We start from the raw sequence: 18,274 nt of genomic DNA on the forward strand, positions 1-18,274 counted from the left end.
TGACCATAGAGGCACAGTGCCTCCCATCCTTGCTGTTGTGTGATCTTTCTCTTACCACTCTCAGGAGCTCGACTGCGATTGGAGTGGAAGGTGGCCGGGATCAGGGCTTTGCTGGGAGCATGCAGCAGAGGGAGGGGGAGCCAGAAGTTGACGACAGTGATGGACCGTGGGATCTAAGCTGGGCCAGGAAGGAAGTGGAGAAGGGTGGTGGTGGTTGTGACAAAGGCTGGGGCAATGGGCGGGCAGCATCTGTAGTGGCCACAAGTGGAGCTGCGATCCTGAGGCCCAAGTAGGGGAATGCTGCTCAGACACCCTGGCCCCTGGCTTGGTGTCCAGCCTCTCTTGGCTCACCCAGCAGAGCTGGGTCTCTTCTGTGCCCTCTTCAGAGAAGTGCTTGACCCGTGCTCCCTATCTGCTTACTAAAGACGGATAAAGAAAACTGGTCGATTCTTTCTCTGTGAGGGTGACACAGCCTGGCATCCCTCTCCCCAACCTGTGAAATAGGGCAAATGGTTTTCCCCATTAACAGGTGTGGAAACTGAGGCTAGGAGAGGTGGCTGACTGAGCCTGGGCTTTTGTTCCTGTGCCCTTTGCTAAGGTGTGTTTGTGTGGATGCAAGCACCAGGAGTGCTGCTGAGCCTGAAAGCCTGTTGGGAGGGGAGGCTGTGTGCGGGCACAGCACGATCAGATGTCCTCTCAGTGGTCCTGAGTCTCATCCCTGAGCCCTGAGAGGCTTCCAAACAGCACCTAGACCATTCCTCTCCCTCTGCACAGGTTTCACCTGTGCCATAATTCCTGACCTCTGACCCAGCCCCTGACTCTTCATCTCCCTCTCAGTGCCAGCCCACCCCCAGTAAATGTCTGGGGCTCTGGAAACACAGCCTCCCTGGTCTCCCTCCTCCCTAGGCTTGCAGGGGCTACTGCCCTGCAGCCATTCATAGCAAAGTGTGGGGCGGGCCAGCAGGGGAGGTGTCTAACTTCCCCTGAGGCATCTCCGACCTGCTTGCCAGGAAAGGAACCACACAGCCCCCTCATCATCCTGCTCTGCCTCACACCATAGGGCTCTCCCCTTCCTCCCCTTCCTTCTCCTCCCCTTCTTTATTTTAACCTTTGAAATACCCAATGTACAGAAAAGGCGCACATACAGCTGGGTTCTTTACGGACTCCTTTGAGAGTAAGTGGTTGATGCGATGCTCCATCATCCCTGAATACATTAATGTGCATTTCAAATCAACGAGGACATTTTCTACAAGCCACATGCAACCATCAAAGTCAGGAAATTAACACGTCATCATTACCTAATGCCCAGATCCTTTTCATGTTTTGTCAATGGTCTGAGTAACATTATTTGTAGCAAAAGGATTTCGTTCAGAATGACACGTTGCATTTAGTTGTCGTGACTGTTCTCTTCAAGCTGGCCTACTCAGACTTTCATTGACTTTCATGGTCTTGACACACTGGAAGATCACAGGCCAGTGTTTTCTAGGATGTCCCCCAGTTTGGGATTGTGTGATGGTTTCTCATGATTGGATTCAGGTTCTGCATCTTGGGTAGAAATATCACAGACAGGATGCTGTGTTCTCATTGCATGCAATTTTGGCTTGTCTCATTACTGATAGCCTCACTTAGGCCACTTGGGGAAGGCAGTGTCTGCTGCCAGGCTTCGCCATGGGAAAGCTGCTCTTTTCCCTTTGTAATTAGTATGATTTTCTGGGGGAGGTACTTTGAGAGCATGTAAATATTTCATCACTCATCAAACTAACATTTATCTGTCTATCTATCTGTCTATGTATGTATGTATGTATGTATGTATCTATCTATCTAGCTATCTATCCGTCCGTATGTCCATCCATCTGTCTGTTCATCTGTCTGTTGGTCTGTCTGCCTGCCTACCTACCTTATCTATCTATCTATCTATCTATCTATCTATCTATCTATCTATCTATTATCTATCTATCTATCTATCTATCTATCTATCTATCTATCTATCTATCTATCTATCTATCTATCTATCCTGTCTATCTAATCTATCTAATCTAGCTATCTATCTGTCTATACACCCAGCCAGCCAGCCAGACAGCCAGCGTTCATCCATCTACCGATCTGTCCATTCATTTCACTATAGATTCCTATTTTATGTAATAGGTTACAGCTGTTATCACTACTTGCTTCGATACTCAAATTGTCCCTGATTTGGTCACTGATGCCATTCCAGCTGGCTTCTGTGTCCCTTTGAAATGCCTCTTTCCCTTTTCCCAAGCCTTCTTACTTTCCAGCACAAGACATTCCAGGCTCGTGTGTGTCTCCATGCCTCTGTTCTGGAATCAGTCATTTTTCCCTGATTCCAGTTAGTGGACCACAGCATTTAGAAACTAAGGTCGGGGCTAGACACTCATTGATTTTAGAATGTTGATGCTCCCAGGCTGTTTCACTGGGGAGAGCTGGGGATTGTGTGTCTCTGCGTGAGTGGACACATTTATGCAAACTTTATTACTGTATCTATTTATATGTATTGTCAAGTAGGAGCTCACATGACACTTCAGTGTTAACCAATACCATGGAGTTTCCTCTCATTTCCTCCCTTTCCATATTTCTACCTCCTCTCTCTACCAGAAAAACCAGACTCTCATTATTGGTAATATGTTTGCTTACTACTCATTTATAATATGTTTACATACCCCTGAATGTAACCAATCTCCCATTGTCACCACCTCCTGCCCCAGGCAGATGTCTGTCACCCCGTGCTGGGATCTGACACCCTTGTTGGGCAGCATCCCACATGGGCACCCTTCTCTGCTTGAGCCAGGCTGCCGTGGTCCATGCTGACCCGTTGTGGCATCCACACCCCCACCATTTCCTGGGTTTGCTCCGCCCCACCTCATGGCTTTAGCATGGAATCGTTTGTGCTCTGGGTTTTGATGGCTCAGACTTGATTCTATGCTACCGATGCAAAGAGGGCAAACCATTGTCCCCAAGGGAATAGCTGCCCTCCTGCCCATTCTTCCCTTCACACACCTGTTCCAGGGAGGAGGGAACTCCAGGTCCAGGGGCCTCCATAAAGCTGAGTGGTCTTTACTTCTTCCTCCCAGGGTTTGCAACAGGCGGGTGGAGCCAGCGAGGCATCCTAGGGCCCTGGCTGCTGCACTTGCTCACTCGCTCAGCCTTGGTGTGTGTACTCAGAGGAGGACAGCTTGGCTGCATGGATGCTTCCATGGAAATGCTTTTGAAATGCTGCAACAGCCAGCCATGTGGGTCTCAGGAGCGTAGGTGTAGAGACATAAATAACAACACGGGGTATAGAATACCTGCTTCCCAGAAGCAATCAGCCTCTCTCCCTCTCCACCTCCGTACAGCTCCCGTGATGGAGTTATTCACATGTAGACACACACCCACAGGAAGCCACCTGCGGCAGGCACGCAGCCTTCACATGGCTTCTTCCACATGTGTGGCCCACACGCACGCTTCAGTGACTCCTCTTTGACTTAAGCACTAACAACTATTATTTCCTCTCCATCTGATGAGGAAACCAGTGGGCTGCCGAGATGCTTAAAAAGATAGATTCATTTGTGAAGGTTGACATAGGAGCTAGAGGTTGATTGCATTGGTATAACTCTAGAGACAAAAAATGTATAACCCGTTTACTTCCCAGAAAACTCAAGGAAAAAAGCATGCCCCTCCTTGTCCTTCTCCTACTTTTGCATGACCTAAAGCATAAATGTCATAGCTAGAAGAAACTTTAAGGTAGCATGACATGAGGCAGTGGCAAGGGACAGCTTGGCCTCTGTAACTTAATGGTAGGGAGGATTTTGTCAAATCTCTTCCCCTTTCTGAGCCTCTATTTGCCTCCTTTAGAGGAGACAGGCCAGTGCACAGCTCATAAGGTTATTAGGGGCTTAGAGATTGTGGAGGTCAAGTGCCTGATATAGGGCCTCACATACAGTAGGTGCTCAAATGTCAGCTACAGGTCATTTCAGGTGTAATGGTCTACACCTTAATGATTCTTGGCCACACACTGCCAGCCTTATATAAGTGCTCTGACAGTAATTCTCTGTGCTTTGCAACCACCCAGTCCTGGGATGATTCTCCTGGTGGGGATTCCACGAGTGCTACACATCCCCAGTTCCTTCCTCTTTTGCTCAGGAGGGCAGTGGTTGGAACATTCTCCTCTGGCCATGTTTTAGCATCTCTTTCACCAACAGAGGGTCGTGCTAAGAAATAAACACAGCCAGTCAATGGGAGGGGCCAAGATGCTGCACTTGTGACAATGCACCTCCAGTTTCTGCCTGCCAGAAGTTGTGGAAAACACCATGTCACACTGTTCCTAGCTGGAGACCAACTACAATCTGTTGTCTATTCATATACTGCTGCCAAGCGATACCTCCTAACCTGTATCTGGTTGGTGGATGTTTTGAATCAATCCAAACCAAGAGTCACATGATTTTATTCATATTCAACACCATGTTGTTAGAGTTGATCTTCTATCACAAATGACTAAGACGCCCTACAGATGATCACTCTCCTGGGGTCATTGCTCCCGGTTTGTGATGGGTGTCCTACGGTGAGGGTGGAAGCTCCTGTAGGCTGCTCTACATTAGGCTCTTGACCAGCTCCTTGGAATAGGGTGATGCAGCCAAGTCATGAATCCACACAGTACTTTGTCATCTTCTCCCTTAGGATGCCATGGCGGTGGGGCCTTGTCAACGTCCTTGTTGAAGTCCCACATGATATACTGCAAGCATGGGCTCTGGAATCAGACTTTCTGGCTCACACCCAGCTCTGCCAGAATTAGGCTGCGCTCTTGGATGACTTAGTTTATGTGCCTTAGTTTCCTCATCTATGAGATGGGAATTAGTGGTTCATACCTTCCAGGGCCATTGTAGCGATTGCATAGTTGCTGTTTGTATAACTGTGGCACTCTGGAGCCAGCCCCTTACAGGATCCTGAGAGCTGATTGTGAGAGTTTCAGTAAATTTGCAGAGTGGATGCAGTCATTGGCCATGGTGGAAGTATTTATACCACAGAAATCAGCAAAGGCGACAAACCAGGGCTTCTATCTCCTGGAGAGCCAGTTGTTAAGTATCTCCAGCACACCACTGTATAAAACACAACAGCATCCAGTGAGCACTAAGCAACAAATAAACATTAGCGGTTGTTATGGTTATTCCATTTATTAACTTGACTAATAACCATGTCAAAAAAAGAAATGAGACCAGTCATATGTAATTATTTTTAATGAGCCTGTACTAGTGACTGCTGGCAACTGCTACTTCCTTCCCTAATGGCTCGAGAAACAACCCATTAATAGTCTTCAAAGTGAGTTTCATGTATTCATCCCTTCGAGTATTATTGAGCCATGTACTAGGTCCTCTGTCGGGTGTGGGGGAGTTTGTGGTGTGACTAGCACAGACAAAATCTTTGCTCTCATAAAGCTTACAGTCTCAGGGGGAAGACAGACATGAAGGCAAGCGAACAAACAAAATCACAACATAATCACAAACTGTGAACGTGGTTAGAAAAAAACAGCATGGAGTAATTGAGAAAATGGGGATGTGCTTTTTCCAATTGGGTGGTCGCAAGGGGCATGCTGGCTGTCACACACTGCCTGCCAAGAGCCAATTGCGTGCACTCATCTCTTCTCAACTCTGCCTTGAATGACATCATCTGTGTCGTTAGCTTGAAATCGGCTATGGTGGAAGTATTTACACCACGGACATTGGCAGATGCTACAAACCGGAGCTGTTTTGTTTTCCCTTCTGGAGACCTAAAGGTGAAGATGGGGCCATGCTGAGAGCAGTGGGAAGAGTGTTTTACCTGCCTGTACACATTCCCTCAGGTGGGAGATACTTTCTGTCCCATGGAAGCTTCTGCTGCCAGGAGAGAGTGAAACCATTTCAGATAGAGAAACCTGGAATGGTTTTCTGAATACCTGAGCCCTGGGGAAGCTTTGGTTGCCCTTTATATTCCCACTGATTTCAACCATTCTACCCAGTACCAGTGCCTTCCTGATAACCCCTGCTCCCCTTTGGCCAAGCCCACATGATCATCTGCTTGTGGCCATGGTGCTGGGTATCTGCCAGGCTGGACCACAGGTGGGGTTCTAAGTGGTGGGCGATGATTTGGGGTGGGAAGAGTCCTGGTATTGTTCTGATTAACTGAGTACTCCAGCCACTGCCTAAGGGAGGAGAGAAACCAGGCAGGGTCTCTGGCCAGGGAATGGCTCTGGCAACGCTAGCAGGGCTTTAGAGCTCCAGCCAAGCTTGTTGGGCCCTGAGCCCTCAAGGGAGCCAGAGCAGGCTAGAACATGAAGCCAGGCAGATTACACAGTGAGGACAAGGCAGACCCTCGAGTCCTACGTTCTCGGGTGAATGGGGGATTTGGGCAGGGAGAGGGTACTATATTGCGGAAGCGACCACACTGAGGCTTCGTGACACCCAGGGCTCCCTTATGCCTCTGCAGCAATAGGGTCAGTTTGCTGCAGGACGTAGTCCCAGTCCCACCAGACATTGAGGGTAGGGATATTGACATCCTTTTTCCCATCACTCCTGACCAGCTGCAGGAGAAGGGTAGGTTAGTTCTTTGCCTTCTCTGATTTCTTTTCTCTCAACATCCCAAGCAGTTGCTCCATGTCCACAAGAATCCCAGGCGGTAGGGAGGTCAGATGTACACCCATTCACCGGGGGAGGAAAGGAACCACGGGGAGGCACAAACATGCACAACAGGCCGAGGTTCAGCCCCCACAATTTGACTTCTCTAAACCCCCGTTCTCTCCTTAGGCAAAAATAATAATAAAACCAAACACACAAGTTCCTAGGAGGATTACTGAAGTAACATACGGAAAATCACTCTGCAAGCTGCTATTCAAATGCTAGTAATTTTTTACTGTCACAATTAGGACCAGTTTGAATATCTTTTGTCTCTTAACCCAATGCCCCCCCCCTTTTTTTTTCTTCAAAATTGCTCATTCATCCATCCGTTCATTCAGTAATGATTTTGAATGTTTGTGAGGAGTCAAGTGCTCCGCTATATCCTGGAAATAGGAGGCTAAAATAGACAACGAAGAGAAGGAATGTATACGCTGGAGGTGAGCCGGGTGCAAGGCAGCCAGCATGGGTGTCACCAAAATAGATGTGTGAGCAAGGACCAAGGGAGTGGAGTGGGCACGCAAGGGGCTTTGCTGCAGTGGGGCTGGCGGGGGTGTCAGGGGGCTTCACAGGCTCATAATATGTTCCCTGTTCCCATGCACATGACCCTCATGCCTCCTCTTCTGTGGCACAGGATCTGCTCTCAGAAAGAGTGAGGACCCTAAAAATGATCACTAACTTCAGATCCTATGGGTGTCAGCTGACCCTGATGGACGCGCTGGAGGCTCAAATGAGGTTGAGCTGGCCTGATTTGTTTAAAAACAAACATGACCATTAATGAGAATGACTAGATTTCTGTAAGAACCACTCAAACCAAAAAGAAAAAATTCCACTCAAAAAATCATTTTTAAAAATCTGGATGTCTAATTTACAAACTTGAAGCTACAGGGGAAATTTTCCCAATTTAGAGTCTATTGCTCCCTGCTGTGCATTTAGTTATGATTAATCATTCTAAAATTTACCAGCCAGGGTCCTGTCACAGTTCGCTGAACAAACTTTCCTCATCCTTCTGGAATAAAAACATGGATCTGGACAGTGACCTCAATGCAACCTCGAGTTGATGCAGTTTTAGTGACGTGGGGTCCAGATTGGGCATGGAGCTCTGAAGCCTATGGCTGCTCAGAATCTTAATATCAATAGCTTAGACCCCCTTGAAAATCCTTTGCATGAAGGAGAAGGGAAGACTGCTGCTGTGTGTGCCCACGTACTTCCTTGAGCCAGCCTAATGCCCTATGTTGGCCAATAGCCCCTAGTGAGTTGGCATACGCCCCACCATGACAGGTAGCATTTTGTTGATTGGGAAATTGAATCTGGAAGTTTAAGTGGTTGCTGGTGGTGACTACAGACTACAGGAAGAATATTCATGGTGATTCAGCTGGACCGTTGTATTTGGCTGCACAGAAACAATGTGACCTCTTAAAAATAAAAATAAAAGGACCCAGGAAGTGTTGAAAATGACAGTCAAACTGGAACTTGCAGGCACCATCTTTTTTTATTGATGCCAGCTTTCTCCACCAGTGAATCTTGCAGAATGCCTTACACATAGCAAGTGCTCAGTACATATTTGAAGACCCACAGCTTTCTGGTACTGCAAAGAATTTCAGATTCAACCTCCCTTCTTTTTTTTTTTTTCTTAATGAGGAAAATGAGAGGAGATATTTGATTGATATTAGCTGTCAGCTGGAACAAGAGCCTAAGTTGCTGCCTTTTAGGATTCCAGCATAAAGTTGTGCAGGTTGAGCAGAAAAGCACTGGAGAAAGGGGATAAATGGAGTCTAAAAGCCCGTCCAGCACTGGATTGAAAGAGATGGGTCCTTTTCCTTTGACAAAGGGCTCATCTCCTCACCAAGCCAACTGTGGGGCCATGTCCACACTGAGAAATGTTTGCACTTGAATAGATGTAGAAGGGCGATATTAAGAGAACAGAAGTCCAGACTGTTGAAGATTTTATAGGGTTAACTGATTCCTTCTGCCTTTTTGTAAGCAGAGATTGTGATTTTTGCTATTCTGTGACCCCGTATATCTATCTATCTATCATCTATCTATCTTCTATATCATCTATGTATCTATCAATCATCTCTTATAATCCATATTGATGAGGTTACAGCAACTAATGGGTAAGAGGGCTAACACAGAGAACACGAGCAGCAGTAACTCTCTTTGGGGGACACCTGAGGAATATTTCATACATACCTGTTTGTTAGACTTGATAATGGATTACTGCTTGTCTGTTTCCTGCAGCTCCTAATAGAGTCCTGTCCACAAAAATTGTCATGGGCGGAGCCTTGTACTAAACACTCAGGGTGGAGGTCATGAGGCCCCGGAGGCAGGAGAAAACATCTTCTGGGGCTACAGAGAGGTCATGATATAAATGCAGAAGGAGGAACTGACCCATAGCCACACAGACACAGGCAGACATTAGGGAAGAACCTTCAAGAAACGTGCAAAGAAAAAAAAATAAGGGAGGCCATTAAAGACAATTTTTAAGTTTACGAAACTAAGGCAAGCCAGGCTTTGCGTGCAAATGATTAGGCAGGTGAGTCATGCATATATTTGTCAGTTCTCTTTCAAAATAAGGAATAAATTAGGCACAATGTTTGCATTTTAAAAAATCCTTTACTTTGCCCCCCTATGAATTTTCTTAGTGCACCCTGGGCCCTGCTCTCAGTTGAGTTCCTGCCCTGGGGTCTCTGAGACCCAGAGAAATTTTAACACCTACCCCTCCCACTTCCTCCAAACCTTTTGGAGAATAGCTCTTCCTGCTTATACTTTTTAATGGTAGGGGCTGATGAGCAGTAACCAATCAGGAGGGCCACCCAAGCCTGAACCTCACTGTAGAGTGATCAGGGTCAATGCATGTGTACAAAGTGTCTTACTCCTTGTAGAGCAGGCTGTATCCAATTAAAGCTTGATTAAATACCACATAGTGGAGAGTAAACTGTTATTAGAAGCTGCTAATGGACACTCCATCACCTGCATTATTCACTGTGAAGAAACTAAATAAAGCCAGCAAACTGTGTGCTCTTTGCCGTCCAGGAGCCTCCAGTCCAAATTAATTTTCATGAAACTCAGATTCTAGGCAGATGTGGTTCTTTTGACTTTTACTCCTAAGTACAGGCCATTGTTCATTTTTCCCAGCAAAGCTCAGGCATTGTGTGAGTTTTTTTCAGAAGATATTGCAGAATGAGAGTTTCAGAGCATGAATATATGTAACCTTTCAAAGGAAATGTTCAGAAAGAACAAGCCAACCAATACAGCAGCCTGCCAATTTAACAGTGGTATCTAAACTAGCTTGCTCAGATCTTTACAGCAACAAATACCAAAAGGGACTCCAAAATTATGTGTATGTCTATGTCAGTTGATCAAAAACTCAACTAAGAAGTGTCTCCTTCCACAGAGGAAACCGAAGGTCTTGAAGGTGACTCATAAGCAGAAGCCACTGGGGACAGGGGCTTTGACCCTGGCCCTATCTGCTTCTCCTCTCCATCTGTGGATCAACAAGCAGGAATACATCAGATGATTTCTACCTTCTGTTGAGCTTCAGCTATGGGCCTGGCACTACACATGCGTTATTTCATTTAATGAATACAATCACCCTCTAAATAGATATTGCTTTTCCTGGTTGTTCACTTGGGAATTGGAGTTTAGTTAGGTCAAGTAACTTGTCGAAAGTCATACACCTAATGGTGAGAAGATCTGGCACTTAAACCTAGGTTTCCCTGACTGCAGAGCCCATGCTGTCATCAAAATATCAATTGCCTCCCTCACAAACACTAGAAGGGCACCCATTTGGTACTGAGCCTGGCTGTGAACAGATGCAAAAGTAATAGAGGAGGCATCTATGCTTTCTTTGGGTTTGAATTGTCATGGTAACCTAACATAGGGTGGGGGCCTTGAGAAGAGTTTTAGAGTCATGTCATATCAGATCTGGGCTCTGTTTCCACTGCTGCTACTCAACTTCTCTAAGCCTCAGTTTCCTTAGTTGTAAACAAAATAACAGTTGACCCCGAACACCACAGGGGTTAGGGGTGCCAATCCCCCACACAGTTGAAAATCCAAGCATAATTTTTGACTCCCACAAAACTAAGCTACTATCAGCCTACTGTTGACCAGCAGTCTTGCTTATAACTTAGTCAATTAACACATATTGGCTGGGTGTGGTGGCTCATGGCTGTAATCCCAGCACTTTGGGAGGCCGAGGCAGGTGGATCACCTGAGGTCAGGAGTTTGAGACCACCCTGGCCAACATGGTGAAACCCCGTCTCTACTAAAAATACAAAATTAGCCAGGCATGGTGGCACATGCCTGTAATCCCAGCTACTTGGGAGGCTGAGGCAGGAGAATCGCTTGAACCTGGGAGGTGGAGGTTGTGGTGAGTCGAGATCACGCCATTGCACTCCAGCCTGGGAAATAAGAGTGAAACTCTGTCTCAAAAACAAAAAAATTAGCACATATCTGGTATATGTATTATATACTCTATTCTTACCATAAAGTAATCCAGAGAAAAGAAAATTGCTAAGAAAATCCTAAGGAAGAGGAAATATATTTACCACTCACTGCGTGGAGGTGGATCAGCATGAAGGTCTCTGTCCTCATTGCCTTCACATGGAATAATAGGCTGAGGAGGAGGGAGAGGAAGGGCTGGCCTTGCTGTCTCAGGGGTGGCAGAGGTGGACAAGGTGGAAGAGGTGGAAGGAGAGGCAGGCATACTTGGTGTAAATTTTAAAAAAATCTGTGTATTAGTGGACCTGTGCAGTTCAAACCCAAGTTGTTAAGGGTCCATTGTAATGTGCTTACCTCATAGGGCTGTTGGAAGGATGATGTGATACCATGCATATAACAGGCTTAGCGCTATGCCAGGCACATAGTAATGGCTGGATTTATTTTACAGGGAAAACATACAGGTAGTTTTCAACTATGTTGGTATAAACTAGTTTGGTAAAGGGTGAGCTACTTCACATCCTAAAAGTAGAATCAGAATAAGGCTGAAACCTGAAGATCTGGCCCTGAAGTGAGGTGCTTGTGGTTCCTGGGTGGGGTCCCTGCAAAGTATGGCCCTGGGGTTCTTATTTTCCAGTCATCACCATATTTAAGGGTAAAGTGGAAGAGGTGGAGCTGCCTGTGGAGAAGGTGGACATCATCATCAGCGAGTGGATGGGCTACTGTCTGTTCTATGAGTCCATGCTCAACACGGTGATCTTTGCCAGGGACAAGTGGCTGGTAAGTGTCCTGCATGCTGTCCCTGCATTGGCCGGCTGGCTGTCCTGCTGCTCTACCCAAGGCCTGCAGCCTAGGAGGCATACGAAGACTTCAGAGAAGACTGAGGCTAGGAGGTCACTGCCCCAAGCCCCTCTCTTTAGAGCAGATCTGTATCAGGGAATAGAATGGTTGCCCTGGGTCCAGCACGTGTAACCATCAGAGTGGACTTCCATGGGTCTCACCTCAGCCTCTTTTGCAATAACAGACATCCATTCTGTCTTGTCAAGTTAAAGGTCCGTTTTGGTCAGCAAGTACTTAGGACTTGCATGGCTGCCAGAGCCAGGTGTGCTATTCATCTAGGCTTCTCCAGGCCAAAGTCATAACATCGCTCGCTGCGCCTCACTGGATTTACCTTCACCTCACCTCATTTATCCTATTGACTCCACCTAGGTCCCTTAAATTCTCCTTGCTCCAAAATAAAAATTGAGCCTTGCTGTCCTAGCCCTCACCCCAGACAAGGTGACAGTCCACTGCATGAGAAATGCTGGCAAGGGGGTGCTTGAATGGTGACTCTATGTGCAGTTCAAAATGTGATGTCTTTGTCAGGTGAATAGATTACGAGACCCATTTCCCCACAATTCATCAACAGAAACCTGGAGGGCTTATGTTTCCAGACCGGGCAGCTTTGTACGTGGTAGCAATTGAAGACAGACAGTACAAGGACTTCAAAATCCACTGTAAGTCCCTCTTGCTTCTCCGGTGGACTTCCACTGCACGGTTGGGGTGGGAGGCACGCCAGTGGGCCCGAGATGAGCAGGCAGTGACATGAACACCGTTGCTGTCCCTGAGGAGAAGCTTCTCTGGGATCCTTTCTGGAGTCTGCTCTCTAAATGTTTTTATCTAGTCCCAAGGGTGTGAGGTCTACAGACAGAAAATAAGCCATATGACTGGGATGAGAGAAATGTCCTGGGGTGAAAGAATGAATGCAATGTGAATTAAAAATTGGACTGAGGCAGCAGAAGCCGAGTTTTTGCAGAGATCAGCAGGGCAAGAGGCTTGAAACCTGTCAAGATTCAGTTAGCCCAAAAGTCCACTTCAGGGGTCCGAAGTGGCAGGTCTCTCGCCAGGCCAATTGTTTTGAATCCTGCCTTCATTCCACTCAGACTTATAAAAATAGTATTGATTCTCCTTCAAATTCAAATACATATTATTTGAGGTTCTTTTGAGGAATAGATAGCAGAGAGGGTGGAAAAGAGTGGAGATTTTGCTTTGAACAATCAAACAAAAGGCGAGTGTACATGTGCACGTGTGCATAAGGCAGGGGCTCATATCTAAATATGTATTCTAAATGCCTTATCAGCTAAGCGTGTGTGGTTCTCTGAGAACAATAAAGCCAAACAACTTCTCCAATGTTTGACCTGGTCTGAAAATGGCTGTTATCCTATTTCTCGTAAAGGGTGACACTTCTCTCTGACACAGGCCTGATCCTTAATGAGATTATACCAAACGTGTTTTTGTAAAGTGGAACATGGCTGTGTCTCCTCAACCAGAACCAAATACAACAAAGGAGCAAAGAACCCCTCAAACAGGCAAACACCCAAAAATCCAAATTAAAGCAAGAGGCAGAAGCTCCAACCTACCCATCAGACTGGGCACATCTGGGGTTCCTGCCCCAACAGGGTGGTCCATTCCTACTTGGCAAGATTACCGTGGAGGTGTTCACAGATTGAATAGAAGAATAAACGCCTCCAAGAGGCTAAGACTCTATCCACAGTTCAACAAATTGAGGCTCTGTGGATTTAAACAATTGCCATCTCATCGTTGTTAGTGGCACTGATGAAAACTCGGCTGGACTCTGCTATGGATATGTGTATTTGTGTGGGTTCATGCCTTTCTGGAAATGTAAAATCAAAGTGTGAGGTTCAGAGCCAGGTTCAGAAGAAGACAAAAGTGGGACCGCTGTTGGAAGCTCTGTGCCCTGGAAACCCTCTCTGGTTGCTGTCTGCCTCCAGCCAATCTGGTGCAATTTCTACTATTTGACCTCCTGGGGGAAGGAGGCAAAATACCAAATGAGGACAGGAGAGGTAGGGGGGCCCAGGTTAAATGCTTTGCACACTGCCAGCCCTGGGTTTAAATCTTGGCTTTGCCATTTCCTAACTGGGTAACCTTGTGCAAATTATCTAATATCTTCGAGCCTCAGTTAAGGGATAATCTTCTCAATCCCACAGACTTGTCATGAGGATTAAGTGAGATGATGTATATTAAAGGACATGACAGTTCTTGGTCTTATAATGGGACTAGATGGGATCTAGTCTCTGACTGTGTAGCTAAGCCCCTTTCTGCCCCTGGCTCTGGCAACTGAGCCTGACTGCCAAGCCCCTGGTGGCTCAGAATCTAGGACAGATGTACTCTCATGGAAGACTGCAGACACAACTCCACAGTGACTGTTGATCAAATGCATGTATAAATAGGACATATTTTGCCCTGGAGCTGCATTTTGGAGTTCTTGCTGTGCAATTGTACTGAATAGTGTTTTGAGGAGGAAAACTTCTAGGTACGTTCTTCATTGTCATGTTCACTTAAATATTTATTGAGCTCCAACCCGAGGCACACCTCTTTAAGAAACTTTCTCATGGTTTCCACAACGTAGATACCTGTGTCAGGAGCCTCTGCAGGTATGCACATTGCAATGAGCCAGCCTGGGGCCAGGAGGGGCTCCTAAGGCACTGGCCCCAGACTGGAGAGCATGTGATTTATTTCTTTGATTCTAATTGCAGTGTTCATACCTTCTGGAAAAGGAAAAAAAAAAATCTGAAAGTTAGCACCATCTTATCTTGTGCTTGTTCTAGAGTCTCTGAAAAATACCCCAACTTCCTCCCCACCCCAAAAGAACACTAAGAAACAGACACTTGAAATGTATTTAAAATACTGTTTTCTATTTACATTTTTTGAAATCTATTTTTTTGTAAAGGAAGCAAACCCACTTGGAAATTCATTTCAAATAAATGGAGATTTTGGTTACTATGAGTTCTAAATCAGAAGTAAAGCACAAAGGTTGCTGGTTGCTAAGGCAACAATTGTAAGCAATTTTTTATTGGCTCAAGAACCAGCTAAGAAGGAAAAATTTTGAAATGAGGCAGGAGAGTGAGACATGTTCAGCCCCTTTCAGAAAGTAAATTGTTAGGGGGAGAGCTTTCTTTCCTTTCCTCTCCTTTCCTTTTCTTTTATTTCCTTCCCTCCCTTTCCCTTCCCTCCCTTCCTTTCTTCTTCTTTCTCAACCACACACAGCAACATGGGAGTGCAAGAATGAGGGCAGTGCAGAACCTGCCCTCCATTTGCTCACCAATGAATAGAGACCACAGAGAGAGAGAGATAAATGTCTGGCATATACTAGGCTCACAATACATAATTTCGTGGAAGGAAGGAAGGAAGGAAGGAAGGAAGGAAGGAAGGAAGGAAGGAAGGAAGGGAGGGAAAGTGAACCAGCAGAGGGATGTGCAAGGTGTAGTATTTAACTCTTAGAGAGGAGCAATCATTTTACAAACATTTTCTACTATAAAGGAAATACACAGAATTTCAAAAATGGAAGGAAACTTGGTGGATATTCTATTCAATTTCATGCACAATACATGAATTGCACCCAGTGCATGAATCTACACCCTGCTGAGAATGAGAGAGATGGGCACCAGTTTCTTGGCAGATGAGAAAACTGAAAGAAAGACCTCATGCAGAGGTGGCAGTGCTTATAGCTTGATGGTTGAAGGGCAGCCCTCTTGGATGGCTCGACTGCTGTCTGTGGGCTTCACTTCCACTCATGACATCCAGAGTTTCCTCTGGCTCCAACCTATTTTATGCAAGGATTCCACTTTGTTCATGAGTGCCTAAAATGTGTCCATCTATTGTAAACACTTTTCCCTTCTGCACAGAGGAGAATCTGTAAGTAGCATCTGGTGGCACTTGTTCTATTTTTCTCTGACCTCATTCTGAGGCAGTCCCAGTAGCCTCATCAGAGAAACTCAGATGGTTGGGGCTGGGGTGGTGAGGGAGGATGTAGCTACAGCTCTCTCCAATCAGAAATCACATTTCTCCCCTGGTACTTAATTTTCTTTCCTCAGGCTGTTTTTGAGATTTCTGTCTTTATTGATTTTCTGCAGTTTGATTCTGATGTGTCTAGGTGTGTTTTTCTTTTTATTTATCCTGCTTGGGGTTACATGGAATTCTTGGATCTGTGGATGGATTGTTTCGTTAGTTTAAAATAAGGTTAGCCAGTATCTCTACAAATATTTTTTTCTGCCTGATTCTCTTTCTCCCCTTCTTCAGGAAGTCCCATTATGTGAAATAATGTTTGATATTGTCCCATGGAGCTGGGATCCTCTATTTTTTTCACCCTTTTTTTCTCTTTGTGTGTAAGTTTGGATCATTTTTATTGCCCTGTTTTCAACTTTATTGGTTATTTCCTGATATATTCCTTCTGTTAATAAGTTCATTTTAAAAAGTCTTCTTTTCTTATATTGTTATTTTGATTTCTAGCATTTCCATTGGCTTTTTAAAAAAGTTTCCATAGCGCTAATGAAATTCTCCATTCATTGATGCACACTGTCCACCTTTTCCACTAACTTCTTTAACGTACTTAGTATAGATACTTTAAAGTCTTGTTGGATAATTCTAACATCTGAGCATCTCTAAATTTGGTTCTATGACTTTTTTCTTATGATGGTAGGTCATATTTTTCCCTTTCTCATGTGTCTTACAATTTTTCATTAATGCTGGGCATTGTGAGTAAAAGGACCAGTAGAGACAGGTGAATCACATCTACATCCAGAAAACAGCGTTGCCTCTGCCAGGCTATCAGAATGAGGGTGTGAGTCAATCTAGTCTGTAATAATAGTAGATTTGGGCTTTGTTGTTGCTTTAATTACATACATTACGCCATAGTATAGTCCTTTTCAGGAGTCTGTTTTCACCCATTAACAAAAGCTTCACAGGCCTCTCTGATATTATTTTTTAATTTCTAGATAATCATGATATTTCTTGATGACCAATGGCTCTTACCCCACATACACTTACTTGGCATACAGTATACAACTGCAACAAATAATGTGATTTATTTGTATCCTACTCCACCTCTGCTTCACTTCTGGTAAAAAGGGCTACTAGGAAATAAATGGCCAGCAGAATGGAGAAAAAAAATCTAATCCCTTGGGTGATCTGTGGTCTGAATGATTGAAGGTGGGACAGTCCAGCTGAGGAGATAAGACCCAAATTAACCCATATAAAGGTAACTAAAACACCAGGCATTGCAAAAACAGTGCAGGCATTAAATGTTTGGGAATGAATCTCAATTCAAAAACCATTATCTGTGAGCCTGTTCTGTGCCAAATGCTGTACTGTGGGTGTTGAGGATACAGGAGAGGTTGTATGGTCAGGAGCGTTTAGAGAAGGTCTCACAAAGGCCATGAGACATTAAGATCACCATTTTGGGACTTGAAGACAGTAAAGACCGTGTACCCCAAAGGTTTCCAAACTGGTTGGAATTGTCTGTATAGATTTGTAAAACTCCAGCTCCCTGGCTTTCAAATCTGGAGATTCTGATTCAGTAGGTCTGGTGTGGGCCCTGGAGTCTGCATTTTATTTTATTTTTTATTTTATTTTTATTTATTTATTTGTTTTTTTGAGACGGAGTCTCGCTCTGTCGCCCAGGCTGGAGTGCAGTGGCGCGATCTCGGCTCACTGCAAACTCCGCCTCCTGGGTTCACGCCATTCTCCTGCCTCAGCCTCTCCGAGTAGCTGGGACTACAGGCTCCCGCCACCACACCCAGCTAATTTTTTTTGTATTTTTAGTAGAGACAGGGTTTCACCGTGGTCTCAATCTCCTGACCTCATGATCCGCCCACCTCGGCCTCCCAAAGTGCTGGGATTACAAGCGTGAGCCACCGCGCCCGGCCGAGTCTGCATTTTAAAAACTGTTCCAAGTGATTCTACAACACAGAACCACTGAACCAAAATCCTTATAAGTAAGCCCAGAAAAAACGGACTGATTTGCACATGGCCACACAGCTTGCATGGCAGCAAAGCCAGAGCTCAAACCACATAATGATAACCACTTTTATGTAGCAAGCGCTTTCTGTGTGCCAGGCACTGTCTTGTGCACTTTACATATAATCACATTTAATCCTCATAACAATCGTATGGGATTACCATCATTATCATCATTTCCATTTTAAAGAATCCTTAGAAACCAAGGCTTAGAAAGGTTACCTTTGTGCCTAAGATTACACAGCAAATCAGTGGCAGAGCTCAGATTTGAACTCCGAAGCCTAGCCATGTAACCATTGCACACACTGACTCTCAGGGTTTTGCTTAGCACTAGCAGTGAACTCAAACTCCAGGCAGAGTCCAGAGAGGAAAGAGCAGGTGCACAGCTGCAAGTCTCT

The 18,274-nt window shown here is 45.3% G+C and overlaps 1 protein-coding gene across 2 annotated transcripts in view; it reads left to right on the top strand.

Moving 5' to 3' along the window:
• The window catches only part of PRMT8 (protein arginine methyltransferase 8), a 98,348-nt gene that overhangs the window by 61,056 nt on the left and 19,018 nt on the right, over nt 1-18,274 (top strand). Inside the window, exons 5-6 of one of the 2 annotated variants that reach the window (XM_032159334.2) lie at nt 11,719-11,861; nt 12,490-12,577. The exons of the other annotated variant lie outside the window; for it this stretch is intronic. Coding sequence (XP_032015225.1) covers nt 11,719-11,861; nt 12,490-12,577 — 231 coding nt within the window. The remainder of the gene's footprint in view (nt 1-11,718; nt 11,862-12,489; nt 12,578-18,274) is intronic. 2 annotated transcript variants of the gene reach the window in all.

This window comes from Hylobates moloch, unplaced genomic scaffold (assembly GCF_009828535.3).
Source record: "Hylobates moloch isolate HMO894 unplaced genomic scaffold, HMol_V3 SCAFFOLD_8, whole genome shotgun sequence".
NCBI lineage: Eukaryota > Metazoa > Chordata > Mammalia > Primates > Hylobatidae > Hylobates > Hylobates moloch.